General features: G+C 38.0%; 1 protein-coding gene across 17 annotated transcripts in view; it reads right to left on the bottom strand.

Annotated features, from left to right (window-relative positions):
- trioa (trio Rho guanine nucleotide exchange factor a) overlaps positions 1-19,411 on the bottom strand; it is a 122,614-nt gene extending 103,203 nt beyond the window's left edge. For 8 of the 17 annotated variants that reach the window (XM_051871879.1, XM_051871878.1, XM_051871883.1 and 5 more), the window contains exon 1: positions 19,077-19,409. In XM_051871879.1, coding sequence (XP_051727839.1) covers positions 19,077-19,146 — 70 coding nt within the window. In that variant the 5' untranslated portion in view covers positions 19,147-19,409. Of the gene's footprint in view, positions 1-19,076 lie in introns of all 17 variants that reach the window. The other 9 variants (XM_051871875.1, XM_051871874.1, XM_051871867.1 and 6 more) reach the window with 3 other exon arrangements.
- Positions 19,412-20,896: the final 1,485 nt, after the last annotated feature.

Genomic DNA, 20,896 nt, shown 5'->3' on the forward strand with positions numbered 1-20,896 from the left:
GCAACACGGAGGTGAACGCGTCGCCGAATCAACACACACAGAGACGGCGCGCGAGCGGTGAGCCTTGCGTCTTTACTAAACTTTGTCAGTTGTATGTGTTTTAAGGTTTGCCAGTTTGGACATTCAAGCGATTTTAGACGACTGGATGTGTATTACATCGAGCTACCATGCTCGTGCAGCTGTATTGTGGCAAGAATACTCATACAAACAGTAGCTGCACAAAACGTGAAGACTGCATGCACTAGGGGTGCAACGGTTCTCGGTTTAAAAAAATAAATAAATAAATAAATAAAATAAATAAATAAATCGAACTGTACAGTTCTCCACTTACAGTTCGGCACACACTTGCAACGCGGTCCATCTCGAATGACGACGCATCTATAGGCTAATATAGTTTGTTTAAAATAGCAACATAGCACATACCGAACCGTACCGAAACCGTGAGCCTAAAACAAACCGAACGTGAGCAATTTGAACCGTTGCACCCCTAGCGCTGTCCTGTGATTTATCACTAAAGTAGCTTAGAAACTCAAAACTTATTATAGCATATATTTTTCTACTTTTGAAGGAACTATTTACAACACACAGATTCACAATTAATAGAGAGACGGTATGACCAATTCACACACGCAATCGCTCTCATTACATCTTTATCTGATTTACAACGAGAGGAAATCTGTAAGAAATGTTACGAACCACAGATCAAATATTGAACTGAAAGTGAGCTATGATGTCAGATCACTCTTTCAATAGGAAAAAATATCCCACCTTTAATAGTCAAGCATATTTACAGTACAAACCTTGTCAGTGCTAAGGCAAAAAAAAAAAAAAACAGAAACAAAATAATCGTTCATTAATCGTAATCGAGGTAAAATGTTCAATTAATCGAGGTTTTGATTTTAGGCCATAATCATCCAGCCCTAAATTGTCTTCGCTGACTAACAACACTCAAAAACATACAGCCCTACCAGTATAGTCTGATTCATGAACAAATGATTCCTATAAATCAGTTCTTTCAATGAATCAGTCAAAGACTTATTAGTCTGAAGGAAAAAAGTGGCTCGTCTCCTTAATGGTTTGAATCAGTCTAATGACTCACTCACTGAATCAGAGCGCTTACTAAACTGACATCTGACTCACTGGATGTTTATATGATGACCTTTAGATAAACATTCACAAAAAAAACATTACTTCGGTACCAAGTCGGTACTGAAATTTTGAAAATGTGACGATACCAGCATTTCTGTAGTAGTGTAGTACCGAGTATCCGTGTATATTCGGTACCCACTGATAGGGCTGTGCCAGTATTTTACGTGAATATGACACTAGTGAAGCACAAAGCTTTGTTTACAGAAGAAATAGGCTAATAGGTTACCAATGTGACATCGCAGCCACGGAAACATTTTGGTTCATGACGAATGAGAGAGGTACGTGAGTCCATACGTTTAAGCTCTGTATTTTGTTTTGTGAATCACGATCTGGTCACCCGATTAGCAAAGAATTAACAATATTCCATTAGTTATTCCACTGAACATGGTATCTCTGTTTCTTTTCCCAAATCTTCACTCACACAGGGGATTATAAACGTTTCTTCCTTTGGTTCGCTTTTAATTAGGCCTTATATTCGCATTCTTTACTGTGGTAAAATAGAAAAAAACACCGTAGGACAGAAACCTTTTTGCTTGCACATCAATTTCTATTTAACACAGTTTGTGCTCGTTATTATAGACTTTATAAGGCGCGTCTAGTTTATTTGTATAGCGCGTTTCACACACTCCAGTGCGCTAAATCAAACATAGCCTGAATGTCTGAAGATAAAACTCGCTCTTCAGATCTTTTACAACAAGTGTCAGTTGCTTGTAAAATCAGGAGATAACATTAAGATATTATTAAAGAGAAATGGTCCTTTCTTGCTCGTGTCCCACATTCCTCTCAAAGCGCAGAGCGGCTTTATGACGCATCTTTGTGTGGAAATAAAAAACGAATGTTTTTTAGAATAAAAGGTTACCATTATTTACTGATATTTATTTCATAGTTTTGCTGGCTGTAGTGTGTCGTTTCACTGAAGGAATAGCTAAAATAAACACGCACGTCTGTTTCAAAATGGATGTTTGAGCATTTGTTTATTTATTTTTTTATATTTCAAAATTTATTTAATTGAGGTATATATACACACACAAACATACACACACATGCTCCAAATATTTATATGTATGATAACCATTATATTTAATATGATTTTAAAAATAGACTAGAAATAAGAATAGACGAAATTGGTACCGAGAACCGTAACATTTTACTGGTATTGGTACCGACTACTGGAATTTTGGTACCATGACAACACTAGAATATTGTGAAATATTATTACAATTAATAAACACCAGTCTTCAGTGTCACATGATACTTTAGAAATCATTCTAATATCATGATTTGGCACTCAAACATTTCTTATTCTAATCCATGTTGAAAATGACATTTATTTGAAATAGAAATATTTTGTAACATTATAAATGTCTTCACTGTCACTTTTGATCAATTTAATTAGGGATGCACCGATATGAAATTTTTGGCCGATACCGATAAAGATAATTCTTTACATTTGAAAGCTGATAACCAATTTATTGGCTGATAAATCTAAATCTAAATTTTTATATAAATTTTTGAGAGCCTGATTACAAAAACAAACGTCTCACCATTAAAAGCCATGTCCCAAGCACACAATTATAATGCTCTCATTATAATATTATGTAGCCTATATGAAAGACTTGCGCTGTACATTGCACTTAACTGTATTTTCCTTTTTGAAGTGATTTCAAACATATTTCAATCAATTCAAAACCATAATGGCAGACAGTGAGCATCTGAAGTGTCTCAGCTGAAGGAAATAATCCATTATTTATCAGCTTTAATATAATCGGCCAAATTTTCTTAGCGGGCCGATAATGATAACATTAAAAATGACCATATATATGCATCACTAAATTTCATGCATCCTTGCAGAATAAAATTATTAATATTTCACACACAAAAAATAAATAAAACCCAAACTTCTGAATGGTAGTGTAGGTGCAAAAACAGTCTTCTGTAGAAAACACTGGCCAACTAAGCTACTTTCTGGTACTTCGGTTAGCAAAAGATGGTAGAACTCATAACATTTTCAACAAATTCCATCTGCTACATTTTCCTTCTGTAGGGTGGAACATCAAAGTGAGGTTGAATAGAGACCGGAGTCCAAATATAAACACATGGGACATAGTTGCAATGCCAAGCGCATGCCTGACACGGTTACTCACAACTGCAACACTTAATGCAAGTACTCAGACCACACAACATAGCCTTCAGTAAATCAAAAACGCTCCTTAATGCTACAGACCAGTCTGTTTACGCACAAGACGTTAAACGTAAAGCGAACTAGCTGAATGGGTGATTTATCATGAGGTGGCAAAGTCAGTTTCATTAATTCACTCACATTCGAAAACATAGAAACTTGCCAAAGATCACACAAACATGCACAGCCCTGCACTCAAAACTAAACCGTTCAAGGCAACCGATTACAAGATCAAGCGTACTATTCCAGTCCAAATAAGGAAACATAAGCTAAGCGGACAGTGGAAAAGGCCTGGTTCAAATCCACTCCCGGGGAGAAAAATCATTTTTACGCTTTCATTCCAAATCCCCAGCAAAGAGCCGTTTACTCGCAAGGGAGCAACCACAAACTTTTCAGTAGCTCACAGAAGACAAAGAACCCACTGCATGTTGCTGAGAGTGATTTTAAGACTTGAATTTCACACAACCGCAACAAAACAATACACACACAACAGGGTTGTTGTGAGGTCACTTCTTTCCTTTTGGTGTGACCAGGCAGGAAATGAGCTAGTGACGTAAAGAGACTCACACAATACAAAAATACACAAGGTCAGATGTGTGTTTCTGAGCATGTCTTTAGTCAGACCCAAAAGCCCCTCGACTCACAGCCAAACAAGAACAAAAGCAGCGGGCTGCTGTGATTCAAGCCCACGTGTCTACGGGCCTGCCACTTTACCACACAAGCCCACTCATTGTGATCGGACCCTCCTTTTGTAGAGCAGCCGGTGGATAGTCATCGATCAGACTCGTACGTGAATCATGTGCTTGAGGAAAAGGGGCCTCTCATCGCTGCATGTTTGCTATGTGCCTCATCCAGGCTGGGTCCCTGCAATGAACAAATAACAAAGCTGCGGCAGAAGTCGTAAGTATGGTTCTGTTTCAGAGCTTTAACTACCGTGAGCTGTCCTGGAAGCAGTTCAGAGCCAATGCCAACACAAGAGAGAGCGTTTTGATCCCTATCACACACCAAAAGACGTATTTCCCCATGGTGCAATTAGATTAAGCTCAACCGCCAAATCTGAGGCGCTTTCATGTGTTGATGTCTGATATTTTGAAGGTTGGTTCTCGGTATTCAGTCGTTGCTTTATTCACGTTATTGTTACATTGCACAATCACTTTGCTCGCTCACTTTAAAAGGGTAATTCACCACTGGCAAAATGGGCTTTCAATAAAACTTGCCTGTGTATGCGGTAGAAAGGCAAAAGAAAAATCATTTACACAGTGGCTGTCATTTTCATGACAGATTTATTCAAACATACATTAAATAATCAAGACATCACTAACAAGTTAAGTAAAATATAATTAATATATAGGCTAATGTAGTGCATATATTTAGCGAAAGAGTTCATTTCTCTAACGAACTAACAAGCTGTGGACTCGCCTGAGGTAAATGCTATGTGACAGTGTTTACAAGCTGTTTATTGACGTCTTTCCACCATTGAAACACTGATTGAGCGATTACACGAGATATGATATGTTTCAGTAAGTTGTACTATATCTTTCAACATACCTTCAGATGTTCATTCATGTTTATTCTGTAACTAGTATTGAAGAGGAAGAGATGATCACGTTCACTCGTGCTCTGCACTGCCGCTTGAAATGAGGCGCCTGTACGGTGATCTGTCACACCACATTAAAGAGTGTCAAAATGACCTTTTTTGTTTGAATTTCTTGATAAAATGGACAGGATCTGAAAGATGGCACTTCGTTTCTTATCAAAAGTAACAAAACGCGGAGCATATTGCGATTATTGGTGGTTAGACTGGGCGGGGCACGTTCGGTACGCCATGAGAGTATCGCGGCACATACTGTGGGTGGTATATCATGGTTTTCCGGTTCGGTATTAATATAGTTATACCCTTAGTAATTCACCACTGGAAAAATGGGCTTTCAATAAAACTTGGCTGCCTATGCGGTAGAAAGGCAAAAAACGTAACTGGTGCTACCTGACTACAGAAAACAGAGAAAAAGGGCTGCTGTTTTCCCCTTTTGTCAAATAGGTAGGAAAAAAATCAACACCCATAAAGCACTGGGTATGTTGCCATCCAAGGCCACTCCCAATCTGCTTCAATTGAATAAGCTTCAAATACCGCCTTGTTACTGGAGTAAGAAATACCCAAACATAAAGGATTAGTTCACTTTCAAATGAAAATTAGCCCAAGCTTTACTCACCCTCAAGCCATCCTAGGTGTATATGACTGTTTCTTTCTGATGAACATAATCGGAGAAATGTTAATAAATATCCTGACGCATCCAAGCTTTATAATGGCAATGAACCAATGAGTATGAGCTGAGGAAAGTGCTTCCATCCTCATCCATCCATCATAAATGTATTCCTCACAGCTCCGGGGGGGTTAATAAAGTCCTTTTGAAGCGAAGTAACGCATTTGTGTAAAAAAAAAAAAAAAAAAAAAAAAAAAAAAAAAATCAATTTTTAACAAGTTATAAAGTAAAATATCTAGCTTCCGCCAGACTGCCTTCCATATTCAACTTAGGAAGAAAGTGTAAACTGGCGTCGCGTCAGTTAAGCTTTTTCCGTAAGTTGAATAGGGAAGGCGTAGGACGTACAGCGTAAGCTTTGTGAACTGCAAGAGTTTCTTCGTATGTTGAATACGGAAGGCGCTCTGGCGGAAGCTAGATATTTTACTTCATAACTTGTTTAAATATGGATTTTTTTTTTTTTTTTTTTTTTTTTTTACACAAACGCATTGCTTCATCGCTTTGCCTTTACTTAGTCCCCGGAGCACAAGTTTATGATGGATGGATGAGGATGGAAGCACTTTCCTCAGCTCATACTCATTGGTCCCGTTCACTGCCATTATAAAGCTCGGATGCATCAGGATATTTATTAATATTTCTCCGATTATGTTCACCAGAAAGAAGAAAGTCGTATACACCTAGGATGGCTCCAGGGTGTGTGAAGCTTGGGCTAATTTTCATTCGAAAGTGAACTAATCCTTTAAATCTCCACTTCCTTCGCTGAAAAGTTGTTTGACCCACCAACACCTCGATTATTTAAATATGTATTTTTGGACAATGACAGCAGATAAATTACTGAGATAAATCACAGGATCTCATTTCTCTTCAACAGTATGGCCTAAAACAATATAAATTAGGGTTTAGTAAGCATCAAATGTGCTGAAGTGCTAATTAAGGATTGTTTTTTTTTTTTCGCTTTTGTAAAAGTAAGTTGATCTTAGACTCTTACACTCAGTGGCTTGATAGTTAACAGTTAAAAATAACAACAACAATTCAAATCATGACTTCTCGGAAATAATTTACAAAAATGGATTCATCATTCAACGAAACATGTTAATAAGCAAACAAGAAGGAACTTGAACTTTCTCTAGAGTTTACCTCAAGAGTTACACAGAGCATTCTGCTTAATTTGGTTTTAAGTATGGTTAATTTAATAAAGGAGTGCTTCAGTTCAGTCAGGTTAGTATAGCAAACAAAATCATACATGGAACAGCTGATGAAATATGTATGCAACTGCTGATGACATTATGTATGCATCTGCTGATGAAATATTACACGAAACATATGTGAAATATTATGTCTGGAAGGAAAACTAGAAGCTACCAAATTAAAAACCATTCACAAAAAAAACTCAAATGAGACAATCAGCAAACTGCACAAATAAAACTGGTCAGCTCCCCTTGAATAAGATGTTCGTCACAGGCTAATTCTGTAGGTCTCCATGGAGCAGCACCCAGAAGTCTGGAGAGCTGCAGTAAATATTCTCTGCTAGGAGACAGACGGCATGACGCATGCTGACGTTCACCATCACTGAGTGCATTTACATGCACGTTCTTACCCTGATTATGCTTAATAAGCCGACAATGCATGTGGTCATGTAAATGCTTTAACCCGTTTTCCTCTATCGGAGTAAAGTCATAAACGGCTTGAGCATAAACCAGTCGACACAGCTAGATTTTTGCCCCTTACACCGATTTTTCCCGAAATGTAAATGCATTAATCTGCTTTCTGTCGGCTCATTGAAGTGCGCATGAGTGATAGGAAAGGATGGATTTAAACGCATTCAGAATAGACGGAACGAGCGTTTCGTGAAGAGGAGGAGGAAAATATCGCAAACGCAGACTCAAGAAAGTATAAAAATGTGTTCCCATCTCGTGCAGAAGTGCCACAGTCAAAATACTGTAACTGCATGAGAGGATAATATATAAGTCTGTAAGTTTCCCACTGACATGTTGAAACACTCTTCCATTTTAATGCTTTATTTAACATCAAAACAGACATAACAACTGGAATACTTGGAGTCACATACATGAATGATTACGTTTCGACTTCATAAACTGATTTATTAATAAAGTCTTGCAAATGGGGTTTACTTGCGTTGTAGGGTTATTGGTTTGCATGTAAGCCGGGACAACGGGTATTTCAATAAGCTGAGTTATCAGAATATTGGCATGCATGTAAATGTGCTCAGTAGTGAAAATCAGTTAATCAAAACCATGAAGGGTTAAACTGCTTAAAGCTGCAGTGTGTCATTTCTGCACCACTATTGGCACAAAAGAAAGCTGCAAAAATATTGATAAAATAATTTGCAAACAGGTTTCCCCACCCGTGTCTCACAGTTCAGCCAAACAGATAGTCCCAGCCCAAACTCACTCCTAATGGTTGAGGCAATGTTGCTGTGCGGATCTGCTCAAACAAATAGTGCTTTCATGTTATGAAAGTGTTTACACTTCTCAGGAAATCAACCTACCAAAGACTTAATTGTAGGTGTCTCTGCAAAACTGGAGAAATTTTAACCTCGAGAAAGAATAAAATCACACAGTTTTAAGCCATTAAGATAATTTAATTGCACAAAAACATTTTAAAAGGAAGAAGGCAATTGGGCTGGAGGGTTTAAAATATGTTTTTTATATTTCAAAAAAAAATTCTGTTTTAAAATGTTTTAATAATTAAGCGAATTAATTCTCAAATTAATTCCTAAAGTCACCATGAAATGGAAATCGCAATTGTCTTGTCTTCCCTATTTTGACGTATATCTGAGGGAAACGGCTTCTCAAACAAGAAAAAAAATGTAAGGCGGGACTTGATTTTGTCCATGGGGAATTGATTGGATGGCTGGGGTTTGCTATTGGTCGATCTCATGTGAGAGACAGGTTGCCCCACCCTCACGCCAGTAAACACGTCGTCAGAGAAGAGATGTCACTGCAAGAGGGAGGGGAAGTTATTTTAATAAAAGATTATGAGGGCACATTAATTAAAAAAAAATAAAATAATGACATGCACAGATAAATCATTTATAATAAATACTGCAACATTCCAATATTCCATTTGATTTCATGGTGACTAAGTAAAAAAGTTCTTACTTTCTTAAAATAACTATAGTGTTTCTTAAATGGCACTCCATATTTTATAACCATATTTGATTATTGAATGATATGAAGCGGAAGTTGTCTTGTCTTCCCTATTGTGACGTATATCTGAGTGAAACGGATTCTCAAACAAGAAAAAAAAAAAATGCAGGGCGGGACTTGATTTTGTCCCTGGGGAATTGACTGGATGGTTGAGGTTTGCTATTGGTGGATCTCATGTGAGTGACAGGGTGCCCCGCCCTCAAAAGATGAAATCCAGAGGTGTGAATGAGAGAAAAGCATCTATAAAAATGTTTGTAGAAAAATACAATGCATCTTGACACCTGCGACCAGAAACATCAGCTCAGCTCAATAGCTGGACAACTACAGTACTATCAGCAACTACAAGTAAACTGGCATCTGCAAAGCAGAAGAACGCAGAAGCATTATTCTGATCAACATATCCATGTTATACAAGTGTGAGTTGAAACAGTGAAGTGTGATTGTGTTACAGGAGTGAAAAAAGACAACAAATAACTGAGAAAGGCCAAGCTGTTTAAAGACTACAAAACACATAGGAATCAATCAAACAAAACCAGGACACAGACAGAGAGAGAGAGAGAGAGAGAGAGAGCAAGAGAGAGCGAAAGAAAGATCTCCCCATCCCCCTGCTCTCATTCCCTGATCTATTTTGACAGTCTCCATTTCTTCTCCTTACAGGCCTTCTCTCTCACTATTCTTCATCTTCTGTCTTACCTGTTCCTTGACCTTAACAGCCATGAGGAAGGTGATGCGCCATGACATCCAAAAATTAAAGCCCTACAAAGATGAGCTTTAAGTTCTAAAGGATTGTCTTTCGGAAGTCATGAAGCATCATCTTCCTCGTCGCTGATCAAAAACCCAGATCAGAAATAATCAGGATTTTTGATCCTGATAACACAAATACTGCGGTCACATTAGCTGACTTGTCTCTGGGATGTCTCAATGATTAAAGGACTAATTTGCCTGTATACTGCTAGTAGAAGTACTGAAACAAAAAATATAGTCAACCTAATTGACTAGTCCATTGTTGGACAAATGGTTGACCATCCTGACTAATCCTTAAGGTGCAGCCATTGTTATTTGGCGAATTTTTGCGTGAAGTTTTGTTAGAGTGAAAGAATTTCCCCACACAGATTTCGCAATGGGTTCGTAAGCTTTGCACATCCCTACTTTAAACATGAGTGTAACTGAACATTAAAATTACACTGCATTTAATAGCATTAGACTTCATGCTCTCAAAGACAGGAACCCACCTCATGTTTAAATGATGAGCACATACTCAAGTCTATGGATTTTATGAAGGCCTTCCACATGATTCATTCATGCCTCCAATCAGGCACTCACAAACATCCCCCAAATGAGAGTTGAGCTTTGAGATCGAGTGTCTGCTGTGATATTAGAGCTCATTATAGCGTCGTTTTAAAACAAGCCCCAGGAGAACAGCACTGAAAGAAGAGGAAAGACTCACTGGCATTATTATGCAGGTCAACAAATAGTCAGTCCACCAAACAATTATTCCTTTTTTAGATTACAAATTAGTACCATGTTCAGCTGAACAGAGAAAGGTTTAACGTCATTATTTTAGCTTACAGTTCATCTATAAATAACCCACAGCTTCTCATCATAATCATGCTGAATTCCTTCAGAAATGTCCTCATCTTGTAGCAACTTACACTTCTTAACATCAACAAGTTCACAATTCGCCACTTAATACTAGTGACAAACTGATATATTTATATCTGTCTATCACTAGTATTAGGTGGCGAATCATGTATATAAGCCAGGTCGTTTAATCGATTAATGGGCCAGTTAGCTCCTGTTAGAAAAATGGATTTCAAATGAAATCACATACTCCATGGCAGGGTGGTCATGCATTAGCTTAGCAAACGGTATTGTGATTAATGGGAATGCTAACAAATAGCTTTCTTCAGGTATTTCAAACCTCCTTGGAGAACGCACCTTAAATGGCAGGCTGAGAGCGAGAGCGATGGATGGAGCACAATGTTCCCTGACCCCATCTCTAAGGAGCTGTGAGGAGATACATGGAGTGCACAATCTTCTCAAATTAAGTACCATATCAGAGGGAGGATGCTTGAAGAACATCACAAGATGAGAGCGAAAGAGGTGCATATCGTTCCGTGATATGATACGCCAACCTAGCTGCAACAAGGGAATGTGTGGGCTGTACAGAGTAAACCGAAAACAGAGCATGGACAGAGATGGGATGAGAGAACAACTGACACCAGGCCCAGACACTGGGACGATTCCTCAGGGTCTTGCCGCTGACTGACTGAGGAACTAGGACAACGTGATGAAAGTGAAAAGCCCTTACAGAGGACCCAAATTGATGCAGATGTGCCATCTCAAGTTCTCCAAGTACTGATGAACCACCAAATTCAAAACGAACCTACAACAACTGACATTGATTCTATGATGTTTCATCAAATAAAAAATAAAGCTTGTGGGTTTGGACAGTTTTAACACTAGATGCAATTTAGGCGATTACATGGAGTTTTATGTCAACGTTTAAAGCCCGGGATACACTGCACGATTTTTGGCTGTCCCAGACGAAAGATTGCCATCGTGAAACAATCGTGGCGATTTCTGTGATCGTGGCTCTTAATCGGAGGTCCTATGTTGTACAGTGAGAGAGGTTCAAAGATGGACGCTTTCCCGGTCTTGCGACCAAAGACAGCCTACGATCACATTCTGACAGTGTCAGAAATTCAGCATGATCATCTCACAGTGTGTTTGCTGCTACGACCTACGTCTACTGACCAGTAGGGTTGCAAAATTCCGGGAATTTTCAAATCTGGAAACTTTCCATGGGAATTAACGGGAATATATGGGAATTAACAGGAATAATGGGAATAAACAGGGAATTTGCAAAATTACAGGTTAGCCTATAGAAGGGTATTTACACGTAGTTGAAAAAAACATCTTGCAGGATAATTTTGGTTAAAACAACCATATTTAATGCAATTTTAGTTGAATTTTTACCCTGCACATTCCTCAATCACATTCACACAGCACACTACTTACTGCAGGGATATTGAGGCCACACCCCCTGCATGCTCTGTGCATTCCCCCAGTCCATAACATGCACATTTGATCAAAAATACAGAAAAAACTGTAATATTGTGAAACATAACTACAATTTAAAATAATGGTATAATAATTGATATACATAAAAATATAAATTTATTTCTGTGATCAAAGCTGAATTTTCAGCATCATTTCTCCAGTCTTCAGTGTCACATGATCCTTCAGAAATCATTCTAACATGTTAATACAACTGTTTCCAACAATAATAACAAATAAGTATCAAATCAGCATAATTAGACTGATTTCTAAAGGATCATGTGACACTGAAATAAATATCATAACAATTGCTGCAATAGAAAATGTTTAATTTATATATTTACTAAATTAGAATTAATTGAATGCGAAAAATAAATAACTGTTATTTCATGTTATGACCAAACAAAATGTTTATATTTGTTTTTATATGATACATTTTTTATAAATATTATAAATCTGTATAAATTTCCCAAAATTTCCAATTAATTTCCATAAATTCCCATAAATTCCTGTTAAGTTTCCAAATTGGAATATTTCCAAAAATCCCCAGGTTAAGTTCCCGTGGAAAGTTTCCGGAAATTTCCGCCCCTTTGCAACCTTACTGAACAGCCAATGAAAATGCGGCATGAAGTCAACGTGACATGGCGCTAAAACTTAAAACTGCTGACCTCAAGCTCTTTTCCCTTCTTTCGCCACCTCCTTTTTTTTCAGCACAAATAAAAACTACATCTGCCAAAGTGTGATTCAACATGGTCTTTTTGTTTACCGCTAGCACATGCTGATGACGTTTTATTCTTCTATAGAAACTTGCATCGTAGCCTACGTGTCAACATTGTACAGTCTACATGCCTGTCGTTCCCGAGTTTAACAGATCCATGTCACACAGTGTGATTTGCAATGATCTTATAGGATTGCTAAAATCGTGCAGTGTATCCTGGGCTTTAGACATGTCAACTGTCCGACTTCTTGACAGATTTCCTTTTGCATTTCACTTCACATGTATTTTTTTTCTCGTCATCTATCGATATATTTAGTGTTTCAACATAACAACCTGATACAAAATCTTGTGCTTTCTGATTTTTGTGCAATTATAAACTGCATTTGAAATAATTTACTCTGAAATCAACAGGTACATCAGCAAGCAGGTTGACTCACGCCTAGGGATGGCTTGATACCATAATTCTGGGTTTGGTATGGTACTACATCTAATATTATTGATATTAAAATCGATAGATTATCACATCACATCATCTGAAAACTTTCTTGTGAGAAGTAATTTCAGCAATACTGCATCTCCCCTCTCAAAATCATGATATTGTACCGTTTGAAATAAAATATATATCGGTATTTTCCCAGTACCGCACAACCCTACTCGCGCCTTCCTTTTGTTTGACAAACATTGAGTGCCCACCCTTGAAAAGTGGTGGGTGTGGTTAAGTAATCACTGTCATAAGCTCAATTAATATTCAAGTTGTCACGGATGAAGAGAGGAAGAGTACAGGAAAATTTCAAAACAAGGACAGGGTATGAATTCACATTCTGAGGATGGATGGCATTGACTCGGGTCTCCAAGCGTTTGAGGTCTATGATGGTTCAGGCAATGCCCCTACGTATTGTAATGAAAGAACTGGGCCACGCGTCGGGGGCTTTTTAAACAGAAATAGGATTCAGGTGTGCTTTTTGCGGGACCCTTTAATACACAAACATGTCTTCGCTACAGCTGTTTTCAAAAAGGGAAGTTGGACTTCTACACTATTGTATTCAAACAACAATGCTTTCCTTTTGCACATGATTCCTGACGATTACAGGGAATGATACGGTCAAAGGTCGTAGCAGCCATGTGCTCTCACGTCAATGGTCAAACAGCTGTAATTAAACAAGGTCCAAATGTCAGTTTCAGTGCAGCTTCGAAGGGATCTACACGATCCCAGATGAGGAATAAGGGTTTTGACTAGTGAAACTATCGGTCATTTTCTAAAAAAAGCTACAAATTTATATACTTTTTAACCACAAATGCTCATCTTGTACTGCTCTGCGATGCGCCACGCATTACATAATCACGTTGGAAAGGTCACACGTGACGTAGGCAGAAGTACTGAGCAAGTATTTACAAAGCAAATGTGCAAAGACTAAGTCAAATGGCCTTTACAAAAAAAGGTAAAGCAACGATGTTGGATGATTTTGAAGTTGGAGGAGAAAATGAGATGGAGTTTTTCGTTCTACCGCGGTACTTCCACCTAGGTCACGCGTGACCTTTCCAACGTGATTACGTAATGTGTGGCGCATCACAGAGCAGTACAAGACGAGCATTTGTGGTTAAAAAGTATAAATATAAAAGTATAAAAGTGTTCTTTCTTACAATTATGTGTATGTTAAAGTAAAGTAAAGTGGGACGATACTTGTGTGTGTTAAATAAATTTGCTTCGTTCAAATTTCTAAAAATTTGGGTCACAGCTTAATGACCATGGGAAAATGTGGGTCCTATGGCAAAGCCAGAACCACTGCATAAACCAATGCTAACTAATCGAACCTTATTGTAAAGTGTTACCAACAAAACTAATGTCACTCCTTCAGGAATGACACAAATTCCTGCATACCCATTTTCTCTATTAGACATATTTTACCCCTCACCCTCATTTTGGCCCTTATTCTGTCTTTTTTGCTTCTCATCTGCCCTATCTTCCTTTAACTATGTCCCTCATTTTCTGTCAGGATGATCCAACATCAGCCTCTGCGATTTACTGTCGGAAGCTGTCTTGGCGTCTCTCTCTCTCTGCAGTTGAATAAGTAGGATCTTCTTGCGCTGTGCCAGGAGACAGAGGGGGCAGCGAGTGCACCATTCCTAACCCAGCGAATGTAGGTCAATACGACCTTTCCCTACCACACATGGAGACAGAGAGAAGAGCCGAACAAGAAACTGAAAAAAAGATGACAGGGAGAGGGAGAGAGATAGAGGCCGGATAAATCAAGAGGCCATGACACAACAGAGACATAGAAGGAGAAAAGGAGAAACAGAGAGAGAGCCTGGGGTGAACGGGCTGAGCACAGGGACGATCTAGCTGGGGTGGTAACAGTCAACGACAGAAAATGTAACTCCTCAATGCTAACCACATGACGTCTGAGTGTCAGAAAAATTCATCTAACGCTACAGAGAGAAAAAAGCAGCCACTGCCAGGGCTCCAAAAACTACCAGGAGGCCTATTAGCCAAGGACAAAGGCACCATCAAAATCAACAGAACAGCAATTTAGCACACAATGCGAAGTTCACAAAAAGTTAAACAGGAAAGAAAAAGAACATAAAACTATGACTTCAACAATAAGAGGGAGTATTCTATGAACAAAAGACAATCTTTTGTGCAATGGAAAGATTCCATGGATGTTAAAGGTTCTTTATGGATCCATAAATGCCAATAAAGAACCTTTATTTTTAAGAGTGAAGGACATTAAAGGTGGGGTGACGTCATTTTTTTTTTTTACATTAAAATGCCTTCTAAACCCAGTTTAATATAGAGCAATAGGGTTGGGCCAATAGATGATGATGCCATCGTTCATTGCCGATGTTGACAGACATCGTGCACTCTTTCTTTCTCCAGACACACGCCACATTAATGATGCGTGTCCACTGGCGCAGAGCAGAGCGAGCGTTTTTAACTCATTCCAATGAATTAAATGCACCACCCCGAATTAAACCCCACCCCGATGTCATTGTCCATCGCGATATTCACTGTAGACATCGCCCAACCCTATAGGGCAACCATGATTTCCTCAATGCGGAAAACACAGACGGAATCACAGACTACAGTTATAAAAATGGAATTTACAGTATAACATGGAATGTCACAAATTTTGGATGAATAAATCAAAAGAATCCACAAAAATTCAAACAGGAAAAATGGAATTGGGGGGAAAAAATGGAATTCGGGAAAAAATTAAACATATTTCATAAGACTTTAACATGCTATGACCACTATAAGACACTAGGTCAAGAAATCTGCATAAGAACATTTTCAACCAATCATGATTCATCCAATAATTTCCATACTCAAATTTATCCTAAATTTACAAAGAAGTGTAGCAACAACTGAAAGCACATCTGCAAAAAAATCACCTACTCTGTGTGGCCTTATAAACATGTTATGTTAAGATGATGTTTCATCTTAAAGACATTTCATAAAGTAAGAAAGGCTGTTATAGCTCGAGCTGCAAGGTTTCTTTGTATAACAACGCAGATGTACGTACGTACAGCTAATAAGAGATCTGTTATCAGTGTTTATTAAAGGTGTTTATTGGGTTTGAACTGGTTTTGAAGATGGTACACCTGGCTTTGCTTAAGGATCTTTCTTGCTTGCTCTCTTTCTGTCAATTTGCATTTCCATTTGGTTGCTCAAAAATGACACACTGTACAGCTGTAAAAAACGTGCATTGGTCTACATTTCTTAATGACTTTCAAATAAATGAGGCTACACTCTAAAAAATGCTGGGTTAAAAACAACCCAAGTTGGGTTGAAAATGGACAAACCCAGCAACTGGGTTGTTTTAACCCAATAAATGTTTGCCCAACCTGCTGGGTAGTTTATTTAACCCAACTATTGTTTAGAAATGACTGTATGTCTGGCTTAAAATGAACCCAAAATAGGTTGGAAATTAAAAATCAGATAATTACTAGAGGCAATTTAATAAGCAATTTAATAAATGTTAACTGATTTATTAATATGTATTAAACTTATTAATAAATGTTCATTTATTAAACATATTAATACATTAATTTCCAACATACTTTGGGTTCATTTTAAGCAAGAAATACAGTCATTTTTAAACAATAGTTGGGTTAAAACTACCCAGCAGGTTGGGCAAACATTTATCCCAACCGCTAGGTTAAAACAACCCAATTGCTGGGTTTGTCCATTTTCAGCCCAACTTGGGTTGTTTTTAACCCAGCATTTTTAGAGTGTATAATGTTCTTTATGTACTTGATGAGCAACACTCACATATTAGTCCCAGCACAAACACCCAAGAGACGACAAACCTTAAGAACAACAAAAAGCCACTCATGAAGCCAATAGAAAGAGTGGCAGAACAAATAACTACAGCTATGAACAAATGAACCTTGTGAAAATTGTGAAGATCTGCTCAGAAAGAATATCATTCCCAGCAGCCATTACTCAGGTCTTCCTTGTCACATGATCCTTCAGAAATCATTTTAACATGCTGACTTGGTGCTCAAGACATTTCTTATTACTATCAATGTTAAAAATATCATCATTGCTGAATCAGACACAGACAAGAAGATTCACTTCTATGGCATGTAGACGGATGATAAACACTGGGTCAAGGTGTTTAGTGAGTACAGGGGTGAGGAGGTGGAGTTAAAGACAGAGTCTATGAGCTGATGCATGTTCAAACATGACGGTTCACTGATATGTGCAAAAACTGAATAATACCGGACTAACTTACTCGCATAGGCACAAACAACACAAATATCAAGAGGCTGCAAAGTGGGCAATAATAGTGACTATGTTAAAAAGAAGCAAAATGCTTAAAACCAAAAGCCTCTTGGGAGGTTACTGAAACAACCAAAGATTTCCGGCGTGAAATCTGCAAGATACAGCACTTCCAATTGTGGTTTCACTACCTAACCCAAAACAAAACCGCTACGCTTGAATCTCAAGAGGGTACTGTCATTTGTGTTGAAACTGATGCAACTTATCATAATACTTTAAAGACAACAAAATAAATCCTTTAGATCATTGTCTAGTGTCTTTAAGACTTAAGGTTACCCAACAAGAAAAACTGTTATAACCAGTCTAAGCTGGTTTAAGGTGGTCTCCCAGCCAGGCCAAGCTGGTGTTCAGTTGGTTTAGCCAGTAAATAAACTGGTCAATCAGAATGACCAGCTAAAAAGTGTCCAGAATCGGCTTGAAACCAGCTTAGGCTGGTTTAGAATGGTTGTTTTCAGTAGGACAGGACTTTGTGACCTAGTCTTGGACTTAATGTTTCCTGACTGCATTATGCAGAGGCATTAAAAAGAGTCTTGTGAATGATTAACCTGGGCTTGCAGATGAAAGTCCTGCTATTAGAATAAGCAATAACATATGCGTCATATTTGTGATATATAAGACTTTACATCATCATTAGATAGCTCAATTAAATCACTGTTTATATACCACATTACATCTTCACTAACATAAAAGCAATCTAATATTTGATTAAAATGAATATGATATTTCATAAGCTGGTCCAAGACAGAAGGTAATTGTGTCATCAATCTTTCTGGAATAGCTTTGCTAACTTAGCAACCAAATGCTACACGAGTCAATCAGGCTACAGATTAATCCTGATTTTTTTAGCTAAATCCAGCCAAAATAACCGCAATCGCGTCTGTCATTATATTTTATGTGAATAACGACCTTATGACTTTAAGTGCTGAGGTATTAAATAGTCTTTCACCACCTCAATCTATCACACCATGCTAGCTAGTTAGCAGGGAGTTGGAGTGCCACGCCAGGTCATTGTTTACATTGCTGACTACCTTTGATTCCCAGATCCGTCTGATCGTTCATAAACTACTGATTGTCTGACTAACCGATAGTCTTGTGTTTGAAAATAACGCCATTTTAATTGTCAGTTCAGTAATGGATCATTAAAAGTAGCATAAAGGGACTGACACTTTGAATTTACTTTATTTCTTATAGCTGCCTCCAAATCAAGATAATACAGTATTGAGAATAACACTAGAGATGATAATGGACTATATTCATGAGGGGTTAAAATCTGTGCATCTGGGAGTATAACTTTATTTATTTATTCATAAGGTGGCCTGCCTGCTCACCACTCCAGCTAACCTTATATTTCTAGCCACAAGCTCACGAGTTGCACGATTCACCCAAATATATTTAACATAATGATCTTTTACTGACAAAGCTGCTAAATCCATAGTAAGTGATCGTGATTTCTATAAATATGATACTAAAATCTTTAACCAACAGGCACCTATGGTTCGAGCTAACGCCACAACCAACTGATATTTCTCCAGCTAGGTCGTTATAAACCACATTTTCAATCTAACGTTGGTTGTCAAACCAACATTACAGAGATTTTTTTGCACTCAATGCATTATATGGTGCAAAAAACGACTGCAAATGTCCAGTGCGATCCAACCTCCCCACCCACCCTAAGAGCGACCGTGCACGAACAATGTCCCACATCCGCGCGGTGGCTCGCGCCATTCAATCAGAGCAGCCTCGCGAGCTTCGGGCTTACCAGATTTGAAGAACGTCGCTATATCGGCCGCGTCCTTAGCCGCCTCCTCGGCCCCTTCCCCCGAGCTCATGGCTGTGGCGAAAAACACACAAAAAAACTAATATCCAAATCTAAAGTTGCTCTTTATTTCCCCACAGGCAGAAGGATTTAAAAGATGTCCGCCCCTGTGTCTGAGGAATGATCTGACACGGACGGAAAAAGGATCACTTCTGAGTGCTGGGGAACATCACAAAACCTCCTCCATCTTGGATAACACAAATTAATAGCGCCGGCCGGCGGCTCTCCCAAGCGTAGCTGAGACTGAGAGTCAGGGAAGACGGCAGGGGGCGGGAGTTTGCTTCAGAAAAAGCAGCCTTTTCCCTTTCCACTGACCTTAACTGGGTCCTCAGGGGCCTCATAATGATATTTTCGGTAGAATATGATGGAATTTGAAACATCCAATTTTCCTGGTCACTTCAGAGACTCTTAATGAATCATGATAGATCATATATTCATTAGAAAGGTGTTTTGATATACAAAAAAATGTCTTCTCGGAATTTATAAGTTCTCTCTTAAACCTAAAATGAAAGTTGTTGTTAAACACCCAAAATGAATAAACACTCAAATTGTACCCTCATATTGTCTTCAGGTCATTTCTGGCTCATTTTCAATAAAGGCACATTGTAGGCACATGTAATTTTCTCCTATAAGACTACATTGCAACAAAAACCAGTTTAGTAGGCTACTTTCCTAAACACCAAATTGTTTTGCATAAGTGAGGGTGAACGGATTATTAAAAAAACAGATGTGAAACGTCACAATGGGCATTTGTGAAGCACATCATTTGTTTATTTGTGAACTACAAGTGTGTGAAACAATAACTTGTTATGACATGTGACATATAGTGAAATGCCAAAAGCGATTATACAGGAATTTGTTTTTTTTTTTTGCATAAGTTGTCTACCAAAGTTCTTTAAAGGGATATTTCACCCAAAAATGAAAATGTTGTCATTATTTATTCACCCTCAACTTGTTCTAAATCTGTATGAGTTTCTTTCTTCTGTTGAACACAAAAGAGAATATTTTAGAAAATGTTTTCACTGTTTTTGCCCGTACAATGGAAGTCAATGGGGTCCAAAATAACACTGGAATTTGATCCCTTTTGAATTTCATTGTATAGCCAAAAACAAATTCTGAGACATTTTTCAAAATATCTTTTTATGTTCAGCAGAAGCAAGAAACTCATACAGGTTTGGAACAACTTGAGGGTGAGTAAATGATGACAAAATTTTCATTTTTGGGTGAACTATCCCTTTAACAATACTTTTTACTCTAATTATCACATCTACATTCAATTAATCAATTTTTTTTTTCTGGATTTAGTCCTAGGGGAGGTCTCTTGGAGGTTTTATGTTTTGTTTTTTTAATGCAGGTCAAATCTAACTCAAAGATCACAGGCGGGCACAGTTTCTTAGTCCAATAGGAAGGTTAAAAAGTTTCCCATTATGCTGTCATGCATAAATACTTTTCAAGTTCCTCTGTTTTTCATAATTCTCCTAATCTTTTGGCTTTGTTTTACATTAAATTGAAAAAAGAGAGGTAGAGAATGATATGTTTCTGTTTGTCAGCGGATTTAATGTACTGTATTTTTCACTACTGCCTCTGGCAAATGTCATAAAGCTCACACTTATTGAATCACACCGACCCCTGGTGGGTAAAACTGTATCTGCATTGGGTGGCTTCGGATAACCTGTTTTTGGGAAAGATCACTTGTGCTGAATTTTATCCTAATGCTGTTCCTAGCTCAGCTATATTAAAATAATCTAACAAATAAAAAATAT

Source organism: Ctenopharyngodon idella, chromosome 19 (assembly GCF_019924925.1).
Source record: "Ctenopharyngodon idella isolate HZGC_01 chromosome 19, HZGC01, whole genome shotgun sequence".
Taxonomy (NCBI): Eukaryota; Metazoa; Chordata; class Actinopteri; order Cypriniformes; family Xenocyprididae; genus Ctenopharyngodon; species Ctenopharyngodon idella.